This window comes from Gopherus evgoodei, chromosome 2, assembly GCF_007399415.2.
Source record: "Gopherus evgoodei ecotype Sinaloan lineage chromosome 2, rGopEvg1_v1.p, whole genome shotgun sequence".
Taxonomy (NCBI): Eukaryota; Metazoa; Chordata; order Testudines; family Testudinidae; genus Gopherus; species Gopherus evgoodei.
In genome coordinates, this window is record NC_044323.1 from 280799127 (window position 1) to 280821592 (window position 22466).

The following is a 22466-nucleotide window of genomic DNA, read 5'->3' on the forward strand; positions in this document are numbered from 1 at the left end:
GGTCACCTCCTCCCCATGCTATGCTGCCCAGTGCAGCAGTCTGGGAGCTGACCTTGTTTGGGAAGACAGAGGCAAAAAAAATCATTGAGTGTATTAGCTTTTTCCACATCCTCTGTCACTAGTTGCCTCCCTCATTCAGTAAGGGGCCCACACTTTTTCCTTGATCACCTTCTTGTTGCTAACATACCAGCTCCATCCCAGAGCCTGCACCCGCAGCCAGAGCCCTCACCCACCCTGCATCCCAACCCTGTGCCCCAGCCCAGAGCCCTGTCCTCCACCCAAAACCCCTTATCCCCAGTCCCACCCCAGAGCCCGCACCCCTAGCCCAGAGCCCATGCCCCCCCCCCGCACCCCAATCTGCTGCCCCAGCCTGGTGAAAGTGAGCGAGGGTAGGGAAGAGCAAGCGATGGGGTAGGGGGAAATGGAGCAAGTGGGGGCAAGGGACAGGGCCTCAGAGAAGGAACAGGGCAGGGTGTTTGGTTTTGTGCAGTTAGCTGGCAACTCTAGTGACATGAAATGAAGAGACTGAAGAAGGGGGAGGTATGGAGCACACAGCCAGTCATCACAGAGAAAGTCCAGTCACAGTCTCTGGCTGGTTCCTCTTTGCAGCTTTCCTATCCCTGTGGACTTGGGAGAAATGCCAAACCCCTCACACCAAGGTAACTCCTCAGATTTCCACTGCCAGTTCTAAAGCATGGAGGTGCTAAAACTTCTCAAAGAAAAGGTTGTAAGAATATTTTTATGTGGGCAAAATGTGTCTTTCCTAAGCTTGTTCTCAGAAACAGTTAAACTGTTTTAGCACAAAATTTCCTAAAAATTCAGCATTAGGCACACACCTGGTATGAAAAACTTCAGCCTGAACAACTGAAGTTTGTTAAATTTGAGCTTTCAAAAATAGGGTCTTATAATAGGAAATGTCAGGCCATAATTATATTTGTCTCTACCTTCTACCTATAATGTTTCACTGGCAAAGTGTATCATGTCCCCATTCATTGCGGTTGTCAAAAATTCAACACTCAGACATCAGGCTCTTTTAATTAAAACCTTGTTAAGGCTGCTCAATTATGTGTACTACAAATGCATCCTTAATGAAGCCAGAAAATATCTGTTCTCTGTAATCTCCGAATCAAATTTTCAATTAACAGTCATTAATTTATCTTTATTATACAAACATGCACCACCCACAATACACATGCTTTCTCTTTCCACAAAAAATAAAAATAAAAGCTGTAACTTTGTCCTTGTTTAGAGGCATACTTTTCAGACAAGATAAATTGATTGATTAAAATCACTGATTTTAATCAGCAAGCAGTAAACCTTGATTTAAATAATTGATTTTAATCATATTTATTATTTTACTCTTTAGTTATCTTCGAGAGGTTCATTCTTGTTGGTTATTATATCCATTAAAACGTTGATTTGTAACTAAATGTAGTTTTATTAAATTTGATACTTCTTTTTGCTAACCAGAGGATACTGTATCTCCACATCTAAACAATAGTATAACTCAACATTCACGTAGTCAGATTACTAATTTTTGTTTTTATGATGTTAGAAAATGATGTATTATGTATTATTATTAGATGGTTTTTTACTTGTGAATTGTCAAGCTGCAACTGGATGGAAATTGGAATTCAATTAAACACACAAATGGCTTTGTAAAAAAAAAATTAGTTACATAAAACTGTCTTCTATCTGCTCTATACACAAGGAAAAAAGTGTATCAAAGCATGTTTTGCATTTGAAATTAATGTATTAAACCAATGTACCTTATATCTTGACTTCTTACTCAAATTATATTTTTATTTTCTTATAGCTTATTTCCTCTTGCAAAATTGAAGACAAATTCCTGGCTAACAATGCCTGATAGTAAGTATTACAACCTTTAGTTACCCTGAAAAAACATGTTGTGTATTAAATATTGCTTAATTGGAGTAGGGGGAACCCAGGTAAAATAAGGGTACTAATAATGAAGGTATTATCTTTTTAGTTTCAAATGGAATTTGATTTGCTCAAGACCATGTGATTGGCCATACATTGATGTACCAATACATATCTGTTATTGAGAACGTTGTAAAAATGAAATCTCCTATATAAAATTGGCGACTTCTTGTTAACTGCTCAGTGATCATAAAATCTTCAGAGTTGTAAAACTGTTCATCATAAAATTATGGTGAATTTAGTATGTGACTTAAAGTATGTTATTTTGGAAAGTATGTGGTGGGGCAAAACAAAGTTACAAAAGAAGCCTGTGGTTCTTCAGTACAATCCTACCCACAAAGTATTTTAAAATAGTGAATAATACTGTATAGTAAATAGAATTAATAGTTAACTTATAAAATGATAGGTCTAATACTTAACATACAAAAATAGAGCTAACATTTTGACAGAAACATCTTTAAGACTCAAAAAGATCATGTATCTTGAGGAAGTAAAACCTCATGTATATAGAAGCTTCAGGCTGGGGAAGAAAATGAACCCACCACACAATTAATACCAACTAAATTAAGTAACTTATCTCCACACACAAAAAAAATAAAAAAATAGTTTTTATAATGAGTGAATTTCTCTTTCATATTGACTGACAGTCTTCCACAACAAAATCAGGATTGTTGGAAATATAGATATACTGTTTTGAATATGGATTTTTCAAATGTCTGGATTGATCTAGAAACTTTAACATATTTTGATTCAGGGATTTCTGAGATGACAAGTGACCTAAACCATAAATTATCTGCTATGTTAAGTGCTAAATCTGTTTGGGTATTATGCTCTTTAGTTACTACTTGCTATTTACTGTAAAATATTTTTGTTGTATTACAGTGTCACTTCTTTTTTGTAAATTGCTGTTCTATAGCTGAAACTGCATTTGGATGTTTGTTGCTGTTTGGGCCCTCATGATTATGAAATACCTTTCTATAAATATTTTTGCATTATTTTTTTTCTGCATCATGGAATAAAGAAATGGAACAATCTCTTTTATTTAAGTATAGGGAGAGCTCTTGTAAAGAGAACATGTTATGTAGAATGCAGAGCAGGTGATGTATGTCAACAATGTTAATAGATTACATGTTGCCAAAATGGATATTCAATTATAGTTGAATTCACTTTTGAGGTTGCTGGCATGGGGTGTCTTTTTTTTTTTTTTTTTTTTTTTAATAGAGAATGCTTCAGTGAAGATGTAAATTTAATTTTTTCTCTATCTTTATCAGAAATATTTTCCCCAGGTCTGGCAAACTGAGTGGTGATCATGACATAATAGAATTATTGAGTCAGAACACAAGGATTGAGAGAGAGTGTGTGATTTGGGTTTTAGGAGAGAATGGGATGAGGTTGTCATAAACAGATAGCTAAGGGTTAATGTCTCTTTCACCTGAAGCACCTGACCAGAGGACCAATCAGGAAACCGGATTTTTTCAACTCTGGGTGGAGGGAAGTTTGTGTCTGAGTCTTTGTTTTCGGTCTGCCTGCTTTCTCTGAGCTTTGGAGAAGTAGTTCTGTTTTCTAATCTTCTGTTTCTAAGTGTAAGGACAAAGAGATCAGATAGTAAGTTATATGGTTTCTTTTCTTTGGTATTTGCATGAATATAAGTGCTGGAGTGCTTTGATTTGTATTCTTTTTGAATAAGGCTGTTTATTCAATATTCTTTTAAGCAATTGGCCCTGTATTGTGTCACCTTAATACAGAGAGACCATTTGTATGTATTTTTTTTCTTTTTATATAAAGCTTTCTTTTAAGACCTGTTGGAGTTTTTCTTTACTTCAGGGAAATTGAGTCTGTACTCACCAGGGAATTGGTGGGAGGAAGAAATCGGGGGGGGAGATCTGTGTGTGTTGGATTTGCTAGCCTGATTTTGCATTCCCTCTGGGTGAAGAGGAAAGTACTTTTGTTTCCAGGACTGGAAACGGAGAGGGGGAGTCACTCTGTTTGGATTCACAGAGCTTGTGTCTGTGTATCTCTCCAGGAGCACCTGGAGGGGGGAAGGGAAAAAGGATTATTTCCCTTTGTTGTGAGACTCAAGGGATTTGGGTCTTGGTGTCCCCAGGGAAGGTTTTCCAGGGGGACCAGAGTGCCCCAAAACACTCTAATTTTTTGGGTGGTGGCAGCAAGTACCAGGTCCAACTGGTAGCTAAGCTTGGAGGTTTTCATGCTAACCCCCATAATTTGGATGCTAAGGTCCAAATCTGGGACTAAGGTTATGACATGGTGTAGCAGAGGTGGGATATAGACAGAATCCAGAAGCCAGTAGGAATATTATATTTTTCTTTTCTTTGCTAAAGGCTTTTTAGCAGAGAGAAATAGTTTGGTTTTAAAAGGGAACCAGAGAGAATTTTTTTTTTCTGCTCTCTCTGGCAGTTTGTGGCTTGCATGTTAAGCAAGAAGCCAATAAGGTGCTATTAAGAGTCTTTTGTCACACAATAGCACTCCCATTGAGAGTCATTACCAGCACTATATAAATGCAAATAAAGTGGTTTTTCAGGTTTACTTAACATTGAAGATTAGCTAAAGGCACTGTTGCTAGGCAGACTTCAGGAGGCAACAGAGAGCCTGCAGTTCAGAAGATAAACACCGGAGGGCACCCCAACACAAGAAAACAGGAACCATGACTTCTAAGGCAAAAATTGAGGCCAAAGAACAAATCAAAGAAGCTGAACACAGGCGAGAGATGGAAAAACACAAACAGGAACTAGAAATAAAACAAAAAGAGATGGAGCTGAAAGAAAAGGAAGAAAGCATCAAACTGGCAGCCTACCAAAGAGAACAGGCAGCCAAAGAGGCAGCACACAAAAGAAAACTAGAAGAAGAAGAGGTGGCCTACCGAAGGAAACAAGCAGAAGAAGAGGCGGCCCACCGCCGAGACATGGAAAAACACCAAAAAGAAATGGAAAACACCAAAAAGAAATGGAAAAACAACAAAAAGAGAATGAAGAGAAGGAAAAACAGAGAAAACATGAACTGGAGTTGGCAAAAGCTGGGCTGCCTGTGCCAGCCACCTAACAACCCGGCGCCAATTATTGCTCCACAGCACAGGAAATTTGCCACCTACAAGGCAGGTGATGACAACGAGGCCTTCTTAGAAAATTTTGAAAGAGCCTGTCTTGGGTACAGCATCCCCGAAGACCAGTACATGGTAGAATTAAGGCCACAACTCAGTGGACCCTTAGCAGAGGTGGCAGCCGAAATGCCTAAGCAGCAAATGAATGACTATAAACTTTTTCAAACCAAGGCCAGATACAGAATGGGGATAACCCCAGATCATGCCCGTCGGCGCTTCAGAACCCAAAAGTGGAAACCAGAGGTGTCATTTCCCAAACACGCCTACTACATTGCAAAAAACTATGAGGCCTGGATAACAGGAAACAACGTTCAAACCTTGGAAGAACTGCACCTCCTCATACAAATGGAGCAGTTCTTGGATGGTGTTCCTGAAGACATCACACGGTACATACAAGATGGAAAACCCAAAGATCTCGCTGAGGCGGGGGAGATTGGAGCTAAATGGATGGAACTGGCAGAAAGCAAGAAAGCTACTGTCAAGGGGAACGATTACCCCAGGGGGCACACAGACCATAAACCCTACAACCGAGGACAGCCAAAGACCCCACATACCACCCAAGTAAAGCCACAGACACCCTACCCTTCCACCTCACCAGTCTCCAGTAACTCACCTCGGCCCAGTGACCCATCAGATGGAAGATGCTTTAAGTGTAATGAACTGGGACATATCAAGGCCAACTGTCCCAAGAACACCATGCGAGTGCAATTCATTACACCACCATCACACCAAAGATCCCCAGGCCCAGATGCCTCTCAAATACCCTTGGAGCGAAGGGAAAATTTGACAGTGGGCGGAAAGAAGGTTACTGCGTGGAGAGACACGGGGGCACAAGTGTCAGCTATCCACCAATCCTTCGTAGACCCCAAATTCATCAACCCAAAGGCCAAAGTTACAATTTACCCCTTCATGTCACAAGCTGTAGACTTGTCTACAGCTGAACTGCCTGTCCAGTACAAAGGCTGGTCAGGAATGTGGACTTCTGCAGTCTATGACAATTATCCTATCCCCATGCTACTGGGGGAAGACTTGGCCAACCAGGTGAGGCGGGCCAAGAGAGTGGGAATGGTTACCCGTAGCCAAACCAGGCAAGCTTCCAGACCCATTCCTGTTCCTGAGCCATCCACAGACGCCCCGTCTGTGTTACCAGAGACCCAGACAGAGGTAGTGGACCCGGATTCCATGCCTACCACTGAAACAGCCACAGCATCTCCAGTCCCAGGCCCGGAACTGGAACAGTAACCAGCACCAGCAAGTGCAACCACATCTTCAAACTCAACGCCAGAGGGGCGCCAGCGAGCCAGAACTGGCAGAAGCAAAAGACAGCCATACCCAAAAGGCTCAGCCAGAGCCTGAAATACCCTCAGGTGCACCAGCGGAGAGCGGTTCACCAGCAACGGAAACAACCCCATCACCTACATCGCTTCCAGAGGGACCAAGCCCAAGTCCGCAGTCTGAGGAAGAACTGGTGACCCCAGCCTCAAGGGAACAGTTCCAGACTGAGCAGGAAGCAGATGACAGCCTTCAGAAAGCTTGGGCGGCGGCACGGAGCACCCCTCCGCCTCTCAGCTCTTCTAATCGATCCCGGTTTGTTATAGACCAAGGACTTTTATACAAGGAACTTCTTTCTGGTGGACACCGGGAAGAATGGCAGCCGCAAAAACAGTTGGTGGTTCCAACTAAGTACCGGGGGAAGCTCTTAAGCTTAGCCCATGATCATCCCAGTGGCCATGCTGGGGTGAACAGAACTAAAGACCGGTTGGGGAAGTCCTTCCACTGGGAGGGGATGGGCAAGGATGTTGCCAAGTATGTCCGGTCTTGTGAGGTATGCCAAAGAGTGGGAAAACCTCAAGACCAGGTCAAGGCCCCTCTCCAGCCACTCCCCATAATTGAGGTCCCATTTCAGCGAGTAGCTGTGGATATTCTGGGCCCTTTCCCAAAAAAGACGCCCAGAGGAAAGCAGTACGTACTGACTTTAGTGGACTTTGCTACCCGATGGCCAGAAGCAGTAGCTCTAGGCAACACCAGGGCTAACACTGTGTGCCTGGCCTTAACAGACATCTTTGCCAGGGTAGGTTGGCCCTCCGACATCCTTACAGATTCAGGGTCTAATTTCCTGGCAGGGACCATGGAAAAACTGTGGGAAACTCATGAGGTGAATCACTTGGTTTCCACCCCGTACCACCATCAAACCAATGGCCTGGTGGAAAGGTTCAATGGAACTTTGGGGGCCATGATACGAAAATTCATCAACGAATTCTCCAATAATTGGGACCTAGTGTGGCAGCAGTTGCTGTTTGCCTACAGGGCTGTACCACATCCCAGTTTAGGGTTTTCACCGTTTGAACTTGTGTATGGTCATGAGGTTAAGGGGCCATTACAGTTGGTGAAGCAGCAATGGGAGGGGTTTACGCCTTCTCCAGGAACTAACATTCTGGACTTTGTAAGCAACCTACAAAGCACCCTCCGACACTCTTTAGCCCTTGCTAGAGAGAACCTAAAGAATGCTCAGGAAGAGCAAAAGGCCTGGTATGACAGACATGCCAGAGAACGTTCCTTCAAGGTAGGAGACCAGGTTATGGTCTTGAAGGCGCAACAGGCCCATAAGATGGAAGCATCATGGGAAGGGACATTCACGGTCCAAGAGCGCCTGGGAACTGTAAACTACCTCATAGCATTTCCCAATTCCTCACTAAAGCCTAAAGTGTACCATGTTAATTCTCTCAAGCCTTTCTATTCCAGAGACTTACAGGTTTGTCAGTTTACAGTCCAGGGAGATGATGCTGAGTGGCCTGACGGTGTCTACTACGACGGGAAAAAAGACGGTGGCGTGGAAGAGGTGAACCTCTCAACCACCCTGGAACGTCTGCAGCGGCAACAAATCAAGGAGCTGTGCACTAGCTTCGCCCCATTGTTCTCAGCCACCCCAGGACGGACTGAACGGGCATACCACTCCATTGATACAGGTAATGCTCACCCAATCAGAACCCCACCCTACCGGGTGTCTCCTCATGCCCAAGCTGCTATAGAACGAGAGATCCAGAACATGCTACAGATGTAGCAAAGAATCCTGTGGCACCTTATAGACTAACAGACGTTTTGGAGCATGAGCTTTCGTGGGTGAATACCCACTTCCTCTCATGCATCTGAGGAAGTGGGTATTCACCCACGAAAGCTTATGCTCCAAAACGTCTGTTAGTCTATAAGGTGCCACAGGATTCTTTGCTGCTTTTACAGATCCAGACTAACACGGCTACCCTCTGATACATGCTACAGATGGGTATAATCCGCCCATCTACCAGTGCATGGGCATCTCCAGTGGTTCTGGTACCCAAACAAGATGGGGAAATACGCTTTTGCGTGGACTACCGTAAGCTAAATGCTGTAACTCGTCCGGACAACTATCCAATGCCACGCACCGATGAGCTAGTGGAGAAGTTGGGACGTGCCCAGTTCATCTCTACAATAGACTTAACCAAGGGGTACTGGCAAGTACCGCTAGATGAACCTGCCCAGGAGAGGTCAGCATTCGTCACCCATGCGGGGGTGTATGAATTCAATGTCCTTCCTTTCGGCCTTCGAAATGCACCTGGCACCTTCCAGAGGCTGGTAGATGGCCTACTAGCTGGACTGGGAGAATTTGCAGTTGCCTACCTCGATGATATGACCATTTTTTCAGACTCCTGGCCCGAACACCTACTACACCTGGAAAAGGTCTTTGAGCGCATCAGGCAGGCTGGACTAACTGTTAAGGCCAAAAAGTGTCAAATAGGCCAAAACAGAGTGACTTACCTGGGGCACCAGGTGGGTCGAGGAACCATAAACCCCCTACAGGCCAAGGTGGATGCTATCCAAAAGTGGCCTGTCCCACGGTCCAAGAAGCAGGTCCAATCCTTCTTAGGCTTGGCCGGATACTACAGGCGATTTGTACCACACTACAGCCAAATCGCTGCCCCATTGACTGACCTGACCAAAAAGACCCAGCCAAATGCAGTTAAGTGGACTGATGAGTGTCAAAAAGCCTTTGCCCAGCTTAAGGCAACGCTCATGTCTGACCCTGTGCTCAGGGCCCCGGATTTTGACAAACCATTCCTAGTAACCACAGATGCATCTGAGCGTGGTATAGGAGCAGTGCTCATGCAGGAAGCAACAGATCACAACTTCCATCCTGTCGTGTTTCTCAGCAAGAAACTATCTGAGAGGGAAAGTCACTGGTCAGTCAGTGAAAAGGAATGCTATGCCATTGTGTACGCCCTGGAAAAGCTACGCCCATATGTTTGGGGACGGCGGTTCCAACTACAAACTGACCATGCTGCACTAAAGTGACTTCATACTGCCAAGGGGAACAACAAGAAACTTCTTCGTTGGAGTTTAGCTCTCCAAGATTTTGATTTTGAAATTCAGCACATCACAGGAGCTTCTAACAAAGTAGCTGATGCACTCTCCCGTGAGAGTTTCCCAGAAGTCAGTAGTTAAAAAGTGTTCTTAAAATGTAGAAGTCTGTTAGTTATATACTTAGGGGTATATGTAAAGGTGCATGTGTTGTATTAATCTGTTTATTTTCAAGTTCTAGAAGGAAATCGCCGCCAGTGAGCTTCCCCACTGTCTGCAATTTGGGCGGCGTGTCATAAACAGATAGCTAAGGGTTAATGTCTCTTTCACCTGAAGCACCTGACCAGAGGACCAATCAGGAAACCGGATTTTTTCAACTCTGGGTGGAGGGAAGTTTGTGTCTGAGTCTTTGTTTTCGGTCTGCCTGCTTTCTCTGAGCTTTGGAGAAGTAGTTCTGTTTTCTAATCTTCTGTTTCTAAGTGTAAGGACAAAGAGATCAGATAGTAGGTTATATGGTTTCTTTTCTTTGGTATTTGCATGAATATAAGTGCTGGAGTGCTTTGATTTGTATTCTTTTTGAATAAGGCTGTTTATTCAATATTCTTTTAAGCAATTGGCCCTGTATTGTGTCACCTTAATACAGAGAGACCATTTGTATGTATTTTTTTTTCTTTTTATATAAAGCTTTCTTTTAAGACCTGTTGGAGTTTTTCTTTACTTCAGGGAAATTGAGTCTGTACTCACCAGGGAATTGGTGGGAGGAAGAAATCAGAGGGGGAGATCTGCGTGTGTTGGGTTTGCTAGCCTGATTTTGCATTCCCTCTGGGTGAAGAGGAAAGTACTTTTGTTTCCAGGACTGGAAACGGAGAGGGGGAGTCACTCTGTTTGGATTCACAGAGCTTGTGTCTGTGTATCTCTCCAGGAGCACCTGGAGGGGGGAAGGGAAAAAGGATTATTTCCCTTTGTTGTGAGACTCAAGGGATTTGGGTCTTGGGGTCCCCAGGGAAGGTTTTCCAGGGGGACCAGAGTGCCCCAAAACACTCTAATTTTTTGGGTGGTGGCAGCAAGTACCAGGTCCAAGCTGGTAGCTAAGCTTGGAGGTTTTCATGCTAACCCCCATAATTTGGACGCTAAGGTCCAAATCTGGGACTAAGGTTATGACAGAGGTAGAGAGAAATTGGGAGTAGAGGATGGTTTTATTTTGTATTGAAGGGGAGTTAACAATTTAATTACTAAATTTTATTCTATATTAGTTTCGAATTCAGTGTGAACATTTGTACTGAATTCCTAAAATTATATTTAAGAAAGTAGAATTGTTCAGCTAAATGGGTGTGTGGTTGTAATGAACTGTTGAGATTAATAGCACTAATTCTCTTGATGGTCCTTTATGACTAAAATTGGAATGCATATGCTTGTCTGTGATTAGGTAGCTCTTCAGAATACCTTTTTTTTCTAGTAGTACATAGACAACAGAAACAAGACTTGGCCATTAAGATCAAAAAATGGGAAGGAAGCTTGTAGCTTCTTTAAGCAGTGCAAAAGAATGGTGATTCACGGGGAAGACAAGTGAGGAAGAAGACCTGTATAGTGAATGTGTCAAAGTTGCTGATGTTGAATTTCAGCCTGCTCACTTTGAATAATAAATCAATAGATTAGACATATAGAGAATTGATCACACAAGAGGTATATGGGTGCTTAATCAAGAGCAAAGGTTTTTAAACTTCTACGGCAGTACTTTTGTAAAAACGGTGAAACATCTTTCTATATTTAAGCAGTGATGCTTGATGCTATATTTATAGCCCCTCAGATCTTTTTATAATTGTCAGGGATTTTTTTGACTAACTAAACTTACCCCTTCTACCCCCACACCCATCCCCGGGGAAAAAAAATCCTCTTCGGACCAGTCATATGTGTTTCATATCTGTCTTTATCAAATAGTTGCTTGGTGTAAATGAAGAGATTCTGACTTGTGGATGACTTCAGAGTTAAAGTGGTAGCTCTTGCACAGAACTAGAACCAGATGGCAAAGAAATCTGGAGATAGGAGCAGTGGGATAGTCAGAACTAATGTACAGGAAATAAATAGCAAAAACTAAAATTTGTACACTATGTAACCAAGTGATATGGGTTGGGCAAAGAATGTATCCTGACAGCTACACCTATAATATTAGTACATTTGAACAAGAAGCCAGGTAAATATACTGTCTTAATTTTTTATATAATAAATTATTTCCAATTGGAAAGGAATGGGATCAGATTGTGAAGAATATAGGATATTAGGTGTGAACAGATGAGTTTGAAGATGGGTTTTTGCAAGCCTTTGAACAAGCTTGCTAAAGGTGGTTGTACTCATCTTTCCCTACCCTCTGACATAGGAGAACACCAGTGTCTCCTTAAAAAAAACACCTGATACCACCGTTTCACACTCTCCCACCCTTTAAGTTGTATACTGGGGATGTGTCTTGATTCATCTTACTTTACATTTTGCATACTATATTATCATTCTTATGTGCTTGTAGTATTTGTACCAGCTTATTGGGAGACATAACTCAACCTTTTTACTCTATAAAGCTGAGTCCTCCCTGCATTACTAGCTTGAGCTTCAGCAGCACTCAGTCTCCAACCCATCCTTCCTGATGAGCTACCTTGAGCTTAAAGCTCCAGTTATCTCATGCTAGAAACTTCTGGGTGCAGTGCACTCAATATCCTGCGAAATGCTGTGGAAAAAAACCCTCTGAGTTGGAACTTAACTTCTTTGTTGGTGTCACACAGGATTCCTACTAACCAACTCTCAGTATTTCTAGTTGTGTTATGAAGTAGTATGTTGCTATGAAACCTTAAATTATTTCAATCCTTCAGATGGCCATCTGTTAAAGCCTCCTCATACACATTCAGCTTCAGTTTCGGCCCTACCGGTGCTTTGCTCTGACTAGCCTCGTATGGCTCAAAATAGAGAAGTCCCATAGGAGTCCCCCAAGAACAGAGCTCCACTACAGCCTACTTCTCCTCTCAATGTTACAACTTTGTTTATACTGTCATACTCAGCTGCAAAACATTGAGTTCAACCTCATAGTTATTCATGTGCAAATAAGACATTGCCACTAGACAGGTCTGTAGTCATCTGTCTGAGGTTGAAATTCACGTTGTGCATTTGAGTACATGTAATTGTGAGAAATTGGATGTGCATTTTGACTGGTAATATGTTGGAGCATAGATGAATTTATTTAAGTGAGTGAGTTTAAAACAGTTTAATTATTTAAATCAAGTGGGAAACCTTGATTTAAAAAATTGATTTTAATCTTGTTTTGTGTTTGTACTTTTTAGTTATTTCTCTAAAGAGAGGTTCATTCTCATGTTCATTTGTAACCAAATATAGTCCTCACACTAAATTTGGTACTACTGTTTGCTAACCAGGAGGATACATTATCAATGCACACTTACACAAGTAATTGTATAGTGTGAACATTCAGAAGCTTAATTTTTGCATGTTTATTATGTTTTAAATGGTGTATGACTGCTTTATTTACTAGATATTTTTTTACTCTGGACTTGTCAAGCAGCATTTGCATGGGAATTGGAATTCGATTAAAAGTACAAAAACATTTTGAAATTATTAGATAAAAAAAGCTACCTTATGTGCTGTATACATAAACATTTTTCTTAATAAAACATGTTTTGCATTTAAAACTTTGATTTATTAAGCAAAGGAAGTAGTATCTGTAGTTAGTGAATTGATGAATTGTTTCTGGTCACCATGGACCAGAGTTTTGAGGGTATTTAGGTGCCTTAAAATGCAGGTAGCTGCCTAATGGGATTTTCAAGATTTCTTAAGCAGGGTAGATACCTAACTCCCATTGAAATAAAGTGAATTGACATTCAGAGGGAGTTAAGCATCTAGCCTGCTTAGGTGCCTCGTGGGATTTCCTAAAGCATCAATCACACGTGTAAAATGCCATTGAAAATCTGGCCCCATGTTCTTCAGATTGTTAGGGTTAGTAGATCACATCGTTTCCCACCTGTTTTCATTCATAGATTGGAATAGGAAAACAAACTTTCCTGCTTTTTCAATTCCCAGTTGCTTTTTTAACTTTGAATGAGCTAATCCAAATGAAGAGAGGAGGCTTTCTGCACCTGCTGGGTAAACCATTGCCAAAAGTAATTTAATGGAAGAGCTTTTCTGCCCAACAGAAATTGAAAGCCCTTAAATTTGGGGATAAAATTGCTCCATTGTAAAGACTGAAAACAATATAGATGCTTGCTTAATACAGTATATGATGTGATATATTTATAAAGTTTGAGTGGACCTCATAAATTAAAGATGTTTTCTTCTTGATGCTTTTTTAGTTATATAAAGAAATGTCCATAATTCATTCAGATTTTAGGTGGAGTTCATCGATGCAGCATATTTATATTTATTTAAATTATAATAGATTATAAACTAGGTCTTAACAAACTTTAAATTTACTTTTAAGCACAATTTAAAAAAAATTGCATAAAAATCTGATATTTGTGATTTTAAATACAAAAAATCAGTTTATCCATCCTGGTTGGAGTGAGAAGTGTGTTCATTGTGGAGCTGAGGAATCTGAGCTGTACCCTTGAGTGGCAAGGCATATGACTTGAGATTGATGTAGATGTGAATGTTGTCTTAACTGGTGATTTTCTAGATTTTTAGTGATTCAATTGATTGGAATACAATTAAGCAGTCTTAACTCTAAATTCATACTTTTTTGTGAGGGAATGTTTATAATGCCTTTTGTGGTTAACTAGTAAGAATTCTCAACAACGATTGGCAGGCCCATTGTGTGTCACTGGAGTATGCAAGGTAATAAGCAAACATAAAGACAACCAAGATAATGCATAAAATGTCAGTCATTTTATTTTTACAAGTGTAGCTGGCTATAGTATTAATTAGAATAATAATTACGTTAGTGATGTTTTAATAATAGGAAAGAGTACTATAATGTTCTGTTTAAATTGTTTAGTTGGAAAGAGACCACTCATCATTAGAATGATCAGGTATATGTATTCGTTATGTGAGAATTAGGAAGGCTTAATGTAGAACAAGCCCAAATTTAGAATACTCAAATTGTTTACTCATTGTTACAGAAGTATTCCAAAGTCTTTGGATTAGTTTTCCTCAATTATTTCTATTTTAGAATTTCATTCCTACTTCTCAAATCCGATGTGTCTGTTTCTGGCATTCTGTAATGACTACTTTTATTTTCAGCCAAAGGATATTTTGAAGTTTTGTTTTTTTTTTAGTTTGTGTAAAGTGAAGTCTGTTTTATAGCAGGTGGATTGAATGGAATGAAGGAGTTCTCTTCCTTGAGATTACAAATTACACTTGTTTAAAAAATAGTATTGTATGCTGTCAGGGATTTGTCTGTTTTCACTTGGGTCTTCCAATCATTCCAAACTCCAAGTAAATAGTGAGAGATTACAGAGGAGAGATTGTTTTCAAAATCTATTACAGACTACCTATTGCACCAGATGCTGAAAACTTTAAATATTGTTCAAACTCTTGTCTTTCCTCTGTTCTCCTTAATATTCTGTTTTTTATTTATGGCAAAACTTTTCAGCCTAATATTGTTTTGAGTGTTAAAAAATATTATGGTAAGTTAGTGACCAACTGAACAATGAGTTTACCAACTTTCTTTTAATATTACTAGCAGAAATTGTACAGAATACATTGCCATCACAGATCTTTCAAGTTGCCTTCATGTTGTCAAAATTGCCTTTATAGTTCAGTGCCACTTTTTTTTTTTTCCCACTTGGGAGTGTATGTGGGGGAAATAGTTCCATGAAAGTGTTGAAACATCAGGAAATATGAGATTATATACATTTTTTTTAAAGAAATGGTTTCTCCTTAATATTTTAACTTATAACTGTATTCTTTGTATTTCCATAATATCATGTAAAAACTAAGTGTGACATGAATCCCACATTCTGTCTTGCTACAAAGATGCTAAATTTACTGGCAGAGTTACTTGAGAAGATTAGTGGTCCTTTCTAAAAAATCTCTTTTGTATTTCAAAGGGTTGTTTGTGGGTACAATAGGGACACAATCAAGTCTACAACTACTAATAAATATCTATGCCAGTTAGCATGTAAGTGGTACACAACTAAATTTTGATTTGTATTTAAATGTCTGCAAAACTGCAGTGGAAAAAAAAATATTTCAGTGGACTTATTCGTAATTTGTGGTCCTGGGAATTCTACTGTTGCAGATTTTTTCCAATGACGGATAGTATACTACTACAATAATTTTGCTCAGTTTGGGCTTGTTTATAACTATATTTCTCCACATTGTAAAAGAGAACTAATACTTTGTAATTCTTTAAGAAGCAAGGGAAATAGAATATTCTGGAAAGAGTAGAAGATAGACATTTCCTTGAAAGAGCCAACAAGAATATTAGATTTGAAAAACTTCCGTTCACATTAATTTATTATGATTTTAAACTCCTACTGAACTCCAGTATGGACAAAGAGGAAATACCTGATACTGAGCAGGAACCCAGTTTGCTTGTATTTGCTTTGACTTTGCAATTAATCCATAAATAAATGAAAGCAGCATTCCCAGTGAAAAAGGAACTAAGTTTTTTTTAAAAAACATTTCTCCTATGAAATATAGTTATAAGTGACCACCGTAATAGACGATGTTTTCCTATAACTTTATATATTTTTAAATGTTTGTCATTTTGTATTCTGTGTTGTATTGTTGAAACCCTCGCTCTATCTTGCATAGCCAAGATAAAGACTTAAATACAGTACTTGGTAACAGTGTTTAACAAAAAAGAAAGATGTTGTAGAAGAAGAGGGTTGTAGTGGAGAGAAAAGGCTGTGCAGCAGTCAGGATTCTGGGATGGTGAAGGAATCAGTGTTTGTAAGTGCCATGGAAAGCCTTTCAACTTCATTCCACTGGATGATGAGTCAGGAACTGGAAGAGAAGGTCTGCTTGGACCTAATTTTAAAGCTCAACCCAAGCTCAAGAGTGAGTCATTTTCATATCTGACCCAAACCTGAAGCTTGTAGGTGGGTTGCAAGGGTCTAGCTTCTGGCCAGGATTCTTTTCTTTGCCTCTCACTCCAGACTCCCTATTTGCATAAAGCCCATCTGCCTCTTACAGCCTTCTTCCTCATGCACATACCTTCTTTACCCTAGGCTCAAACCCCATTGTTTCCCGGTTCCCTTGCATTCCCATTTTTTCTGTCTCTGAACTTCTTCCTTGTTGCCTTCAACAACAGAAAGCAGCACCATGGGGAGAACTGGAGCTCAGTTTCTCTGCACTCTTGCCTCAGCTACACCAGTGCACAGTGAAGCCTAGGCAGCCATGCCTTGATGCCCAAGATGGTATGTAGCCACAGAAACTTTAAGGAGCAGTGACAATTGCGGCCAAAATTATTTATTAAGGAGAATTCTTGAGTCCAGTCTTCACTCATCAGACCAATAATATGGTAGCATGTCAGTTAGCTGCAGAGGAAGGGTGGTGATTGGTTGTTGTTTCTGAAGACAAGTTCCCCAGTTATGAGTGTCCTCACCTGGCCTCCTCTATAGTCTTAAGTACAAAATTCAATTCAGCCATAACTATGGAGTTGCGACCCGTGCTTCAGTTGCCAGATAAGCTATGAACCCGTTTTTTCATTTTGCATATTATATTGATGAATACGCTGATCAGATTATAAATAAAAGCCATTCTTTAAGAGTTCCTTTCAAATAAAAATTTGAGTTACTCAGTGGAAAATATATATTAATACAAAGGTTTTGTTCAAAGTGTGTATACATCTCACTTGTGTAGAGAATCTTCAGATTAGTTACTTGTGTAAAATTGTGCTTCATATGAAGTATTTAATGAAGTAGTTATTAAAACACTGCAGAACAAAACTTCCCTGATTGTGGATACTAGAAAAGGAATCTGCACATAGATTGTAATTTTTCCATGAAATAGTTGACAAAGAAGGATTTAATCTGATTTACTTAGTATTTTCTTGAAACACACTTTTTTATCCATCTGCTTGTACAAACCTTTTTATTGATTTTTGTTTCATAGAATATCAGAGTTGGAAGATCATCTAGTTCAACCTCCTACTTAAAGCAGGACCAATCCCCAGACAGATTTTTGCCCTAAATCCCTAAATGGCCTCCTCAGGGATTGAACTCTCAACTCTATGTTTAGCAGGCCAATGCTCAAACCACTGAGCTATTCCTGTTGCTAACAACTAACTCTGTTGTTCAAGTTTTCCTCTTGCTTATGCAATTACAGTGCAGGTTTCAATATACGAAATTACAAAATTACAAAATAATTGAATAGACAAGGCTTTAGGAGAACATTGACTACAGTGGTGGCTTTATTTTCAAATCTCCTGGATAAAAGTATTTCATTGTAAGTATTGAAAGGACACTTTGCTTTATATCTGTGTACACATAAAACATTAAACAGTTTTAATGAAGTTGTACAATGTTAAGTCCACTAGATAATAATGAAACAATCTGCAAAATACAAAATAACTAACAGATTACAATTGTCCAACTAGGACTCTGTCCAAAAAATTGTACCTTTTAGTAGGTTATACAAGTGCATATTCAAAATATGTCTTGGTAGACCTTTTATAGTCAGAGAATATATTATGCCTATGAAGACTTTCATTTTGTCACATGGATTTTGCAGTTTGTAATTAGCTATTGATGATTGTCTAGTGTTCTACATTAGGAAAGAGGCTGTGCAAATTAGAAGCAATGGAAGCTTCTGTATCTAAAATTATCTATGCAATGCTATCTGATGAATGCTATCTCCAATTTTTTTGCATTTTCAGTATTTCATGTAATTAGTGCCCTTATGTCTTTTCATTACCTACTGAAAAGTTATGTATGTCTCTGACAGCTTAGGTTTTTTTTTTTCATTTTCTATCTATTGGCTAAAAACATACTGAAATTCAAAATCAAAATTTTGCAGAGAATATTTTGTGTTGCTAAATTTTATTAATTTACCTGTTTGTTAAAACCTGTTATTGTTTACAGAAATTACTTTGCAACTGGTTTTCATATCAGTCGTTGATTGATCTTCATGCCCAACTTTATTTGATACTGATTTCTGAATCATGGGACGCACGGGTAAGGCTCATGCTGATTATACTTGCTACTATTCTGATTTTTGTTGCATAAAAATACAAAGATAAATTGGTTTAATTTTTATGTTTGCCATGTGACTATATGCATGTTATAGTATCAAAAGAGTGAACTGGCCTGAGATGACTTATAGCAATTAATGATTGATGCACTGAAAACTTTTTGGCTTGTCTGACAAATGGCCTCTGGGTTTTCTCTTTTTGCCTTCTGGAAGGGACCAGGGATCACTTTAAGATCAGATACTTTGTGAATGATCAGGGATAGAAAGTAATTGGGTGCTCAGTTCCAGCTTTCAAATGGTGTAATCTCATTTCTAGGAGTTAATGAGAATATGTGCTGCTAAACTTGTGCTAGAATTGAAGGAAGCTGGTAACTGGAAAAACTAGATCTTAAAGCAAGGATAAGATCATCAAATTTAATAACTCCTCTGGGAGATACAGGCAAAACTTCAGTTGATGGAAGAGTGAAGGGTCTTCGAGGTCTTTGGCAATGGGAAAACAGAGTACGTTGGCTCTGTTCCACTGGCTTGTATGAAAGTGTGGTATAGTTATGACATTGCCCTCTCCTTGTGTTCATTGTGTTTCTCAGCTATAGATGTTCTTGGTCATGTGCACCAGGAGCACATTGAGATTCTGGCTGATCCCTCTGCGGGTGTCCGTAATGGGGAAGAAGGCTTTTTCACTTATTCCAGATTATGGGTAAAATGGTAACAGTACCTTTGCTTAAGGTTGCCTCACATTTTCCTTTAGAAGACCCCGTTTTCTGCGTCTTAAAACTTTTGAATTCTTTAACTGTTTGGGTTCAAATTTTCCAAGCTGGGTGTCTGCCCAAGCCAGAAGGCTTTTTGCAAGTTTCACCAAAACCAGTGTAAGCGTTTCCGAGAATTATTTTTGAGGAAAAATGCATTATTTTACCCACGCTAAATTCTCTTAGAGGCACTTCTCAATGAAATGGCTGTGTTTTGGATGAGGAACTCAAAATTTGGCAAGGGAGTCATCTTGTTTTTTCCATCCTGTTGAAAATATACCCAAATTTGGCCGAGTTATAAGCTTCTTTTATAAATAAATCAATCAGTTTGTACATGTTCAGTTGAGGTTTGTTAGAGGCCATCAGCTAAAGTTTCAAAAGATTCCATCTGCACTGAGCGTGCTCTGTCCCTATGTGCTGACCAGACTGTGCATGTATCATTCTTCAGAGTGACTGAAAATGCTTCATCCCCAGGCTGCAGGGGCTGAGCAGGACTTCCACTGCAGTTGTTCTTCCCAGTACCTGGGGGCTGATGTGGTATGTGGCAGTGGAATGGACAGAAAGGAGACTAGTCTTTTGCTCACAGTACTCCTGCTGCTGGTGCCTGACTGAATGTGGGGTTTTTGGTTAAAGTCAAGTTGGTTTAGCACATCATAAGTGTAGCTTTCAAGTATGATCCTACCTTTGGATAAAATAAAAGTGATAAGGGAGTGACTGAAGCTGTGCCAGCTTAAAAAAATTATGCCGTATCATACAGACATTTCCTGATGAAGAAAATTTCATGTGAAAAGGTAACTAGTGGCTTGCTGGGAGTATAGGAAATCATAAATAAACCACAAAGAATATATTTGAAAGATGGAAAACTATTTAAAATCCAAATTAGCCTCTAACTGTGATATCTGAAGAGCATGTCCCAATTAAAATTCTTCATTTATGGAATATTACTTTATTTTGTTAGCCTGTTGCAAATAAATTTTTCATTTAAAAAAGGCAACACTTTCATAAGATACAGTAAATCAGTACCTGATTAACTACTAATAAATCCTATTAAAACTGATTTATAATGAGAAAATTGAAAAATATTTAGAGTGGAGATTGTCTTGCTGTCACTTTATGAGTGTCCTATGCTTTGAAAATAAACAACTCCAGAAAATTAAATCTATAGAGAGTACACTGTAGTGCCCATAACTACTGCTTTCGTAAAGATTGCGGCAAAGAGTCCTGTGGCACCTTATAGACTAACAGATGTATTGGAGCATGAGCTTTCGTGGGTGAATACCCACTTCGTCGGATTAACACTTCAATATTTGTCAGTCTTTAACCACTTAGAAATTATCTAAATTTACAGTAAATGTTGAATATTTGATGTTCTGGAAACAGTCTGAGCCCTAACTGATTTCCCATACTCTTTTTACAATCTTCCCATTTAAATCCACTTGATTGTTCCACATGATAATCAAGAGCCGCACTATTTGTTTAGAGCTGACCCCTGAAGAATGAAAAACCTGATCTTTGCTCCCTGTACCTCAGATATGGCTGCCACTTTGCAGAACACCAAATGCAAGAAAAAAAATTAGCTTGTGGTGTCATGAAGATGAGGTACTGCTATAGCACTGATTTAGGACTCAGGAGATCAAGGTTCTCAGTTCAGCCACCAAAATAATGTAGCTGGAGTCGACATAGCATAGGTTGCCTTACTGCAAATGGGCTTATACTGGTGCCAGTATGGTCTCTGTAGTGTAGACATACCCTCAGATTCCATCAGGACGATGAGTGGAACTGAATGGGGGTTGTTATTATGCTGGAAAGTGTTAATGGCTGACATGAATTACAGACCTCCTTAAGGCTGGCGGCTGTGCTAACTACCCCTCTTCCTGGCTAAATGGAAGGAAGAACTAAGCCCCGTTCTGTAATAGGAGGTTGCCGCTCAGCGCAGAAGGGCACGTGGCAATGCCTGAGCAGAGGTAAGCCGTGTGGACAAGGGGTTGTTTGGAGAGCTGCGTGCGCTAGAGAAGAAAAGCCAGCAGAAAGCAGAAGCAGTTATGAGAGTGGCTCAGAGAAGGAAAAGGGCCTGAATTCCCCAAAGGAGTTAGACTCCTGGGTCCCTGGTTAGGTGCCAAATCCCAGTTTCGGGACCACTACGATGCACAAAACTCCTGCTCTAGCGCAGTGGGTTCCTAGTGTCACTTGGCATCTAAGTTTTTGCAGTACAGTTTCCCTCAGTGCCTATCTTTCTGCCTTGTAGCATCATCAAACTCTGCTGCCTAGAAGAGGTTAGACGAGTCAGACCGGTTACACAGCCCTGTTTAATACCATTAGTGGTAGGAAACGGGGTCAGACAGAACACTTTCCATGCAGGTCCGAGCATTCCGTCATGAACTAGTCTCAGAATGGCGGTGAATTTTTCCAGACAACCAAACTTTACAAACTAGTTGCCAAAGTCCAGGTTTCCTGATTGTGTCAAGTGCTTTAGCCAGGTTGATGAAGATAGTGTGAACGTCCTGGTGCTGTTCTCTGCATTTCTCTTGCATCTGATGAGCTACAAACACCATGTTTCTCATTGGCCTGAAACCACGTGGTGACTCTGATAGCACGTGGTTGACAATCAAAGAGTACTTTGGCCAGCGGTGGAAGATAATGAGATAACATGTTTACACTATACTGGGTTGACAGGAGAAACTCTCCTATCGACTTACCTTACGCTTCTCGTTCCGTTGGAGTACTGAAGTCGATGGGAGAGCAATCTGCGGTCGATTTAGTGGGTCTTCAGTAGACCCGCTAAGTTGACCCTAGTGAATTGATTGCCACAACATTATACATATGTAAATAATTATACATGCCTAACTTTTTGGCAGTCTGGAACAAAGTATTTAAAGGCTCACAACACCCTTATGAGCAGAGCTGGCTATAACTTTTTTGCTGCCCCAAACAAAAAAAAAGAGCGCCGCCCTGCCGTAACCCCCCCCCCCATAAGTGCTGCTGAACCCCCATCCTGAGCGCAGCGCCGCCCAAGCCTCCTCCCTTCTCCGAGCACCGTGCCTCTGAAGGGCTCCCCCCGCCCCCAAACACCGCCCGGCTGAAACAAAAACAAACAAACAAAAAAAAACCACTCCAGCCCCACCTCAAGGTGGCACCCCAAGCACGTGCTTGGTTGGCTGGTGCCTGGAGCTGGCCCTACTTATGAGAGAGCATGTCTCCAGCTGGAT

General features: G+C 40.3%; 1 protein-coding gene across 4 annotated transcripts in view; it reads left to right on the top strand.

The window, feature by feature from the left end:
* Positions 1-22466, top strand: part of EFR3A (EFR3 homolog A) — a 174594-nt gene that overhangs the window by 11040 nt on the left and 141088 nt on the right. For 3 of the 4 annotated variants that reach the window (XM_030553839.1, XM_030553840.1, XM_030553841.1), the window contains exons 2-3: positions 1817-1869; positions 18406-18498. Coding sequence is in view for 2 of the 4 variants with exons in the window: in XM_030553841.1 (XP_030409701.1) it covers positions 18486-18498 (13 nt within the window). In the remaining 2 variants the exon portion in view is untranslated. The remainder of the gene's footprint in view (positions 1-1816; positions 1870-18405; positions 18499-22466) is intronic. The other variant, XM_030553843.1, reaches the window with a different exon arrangement.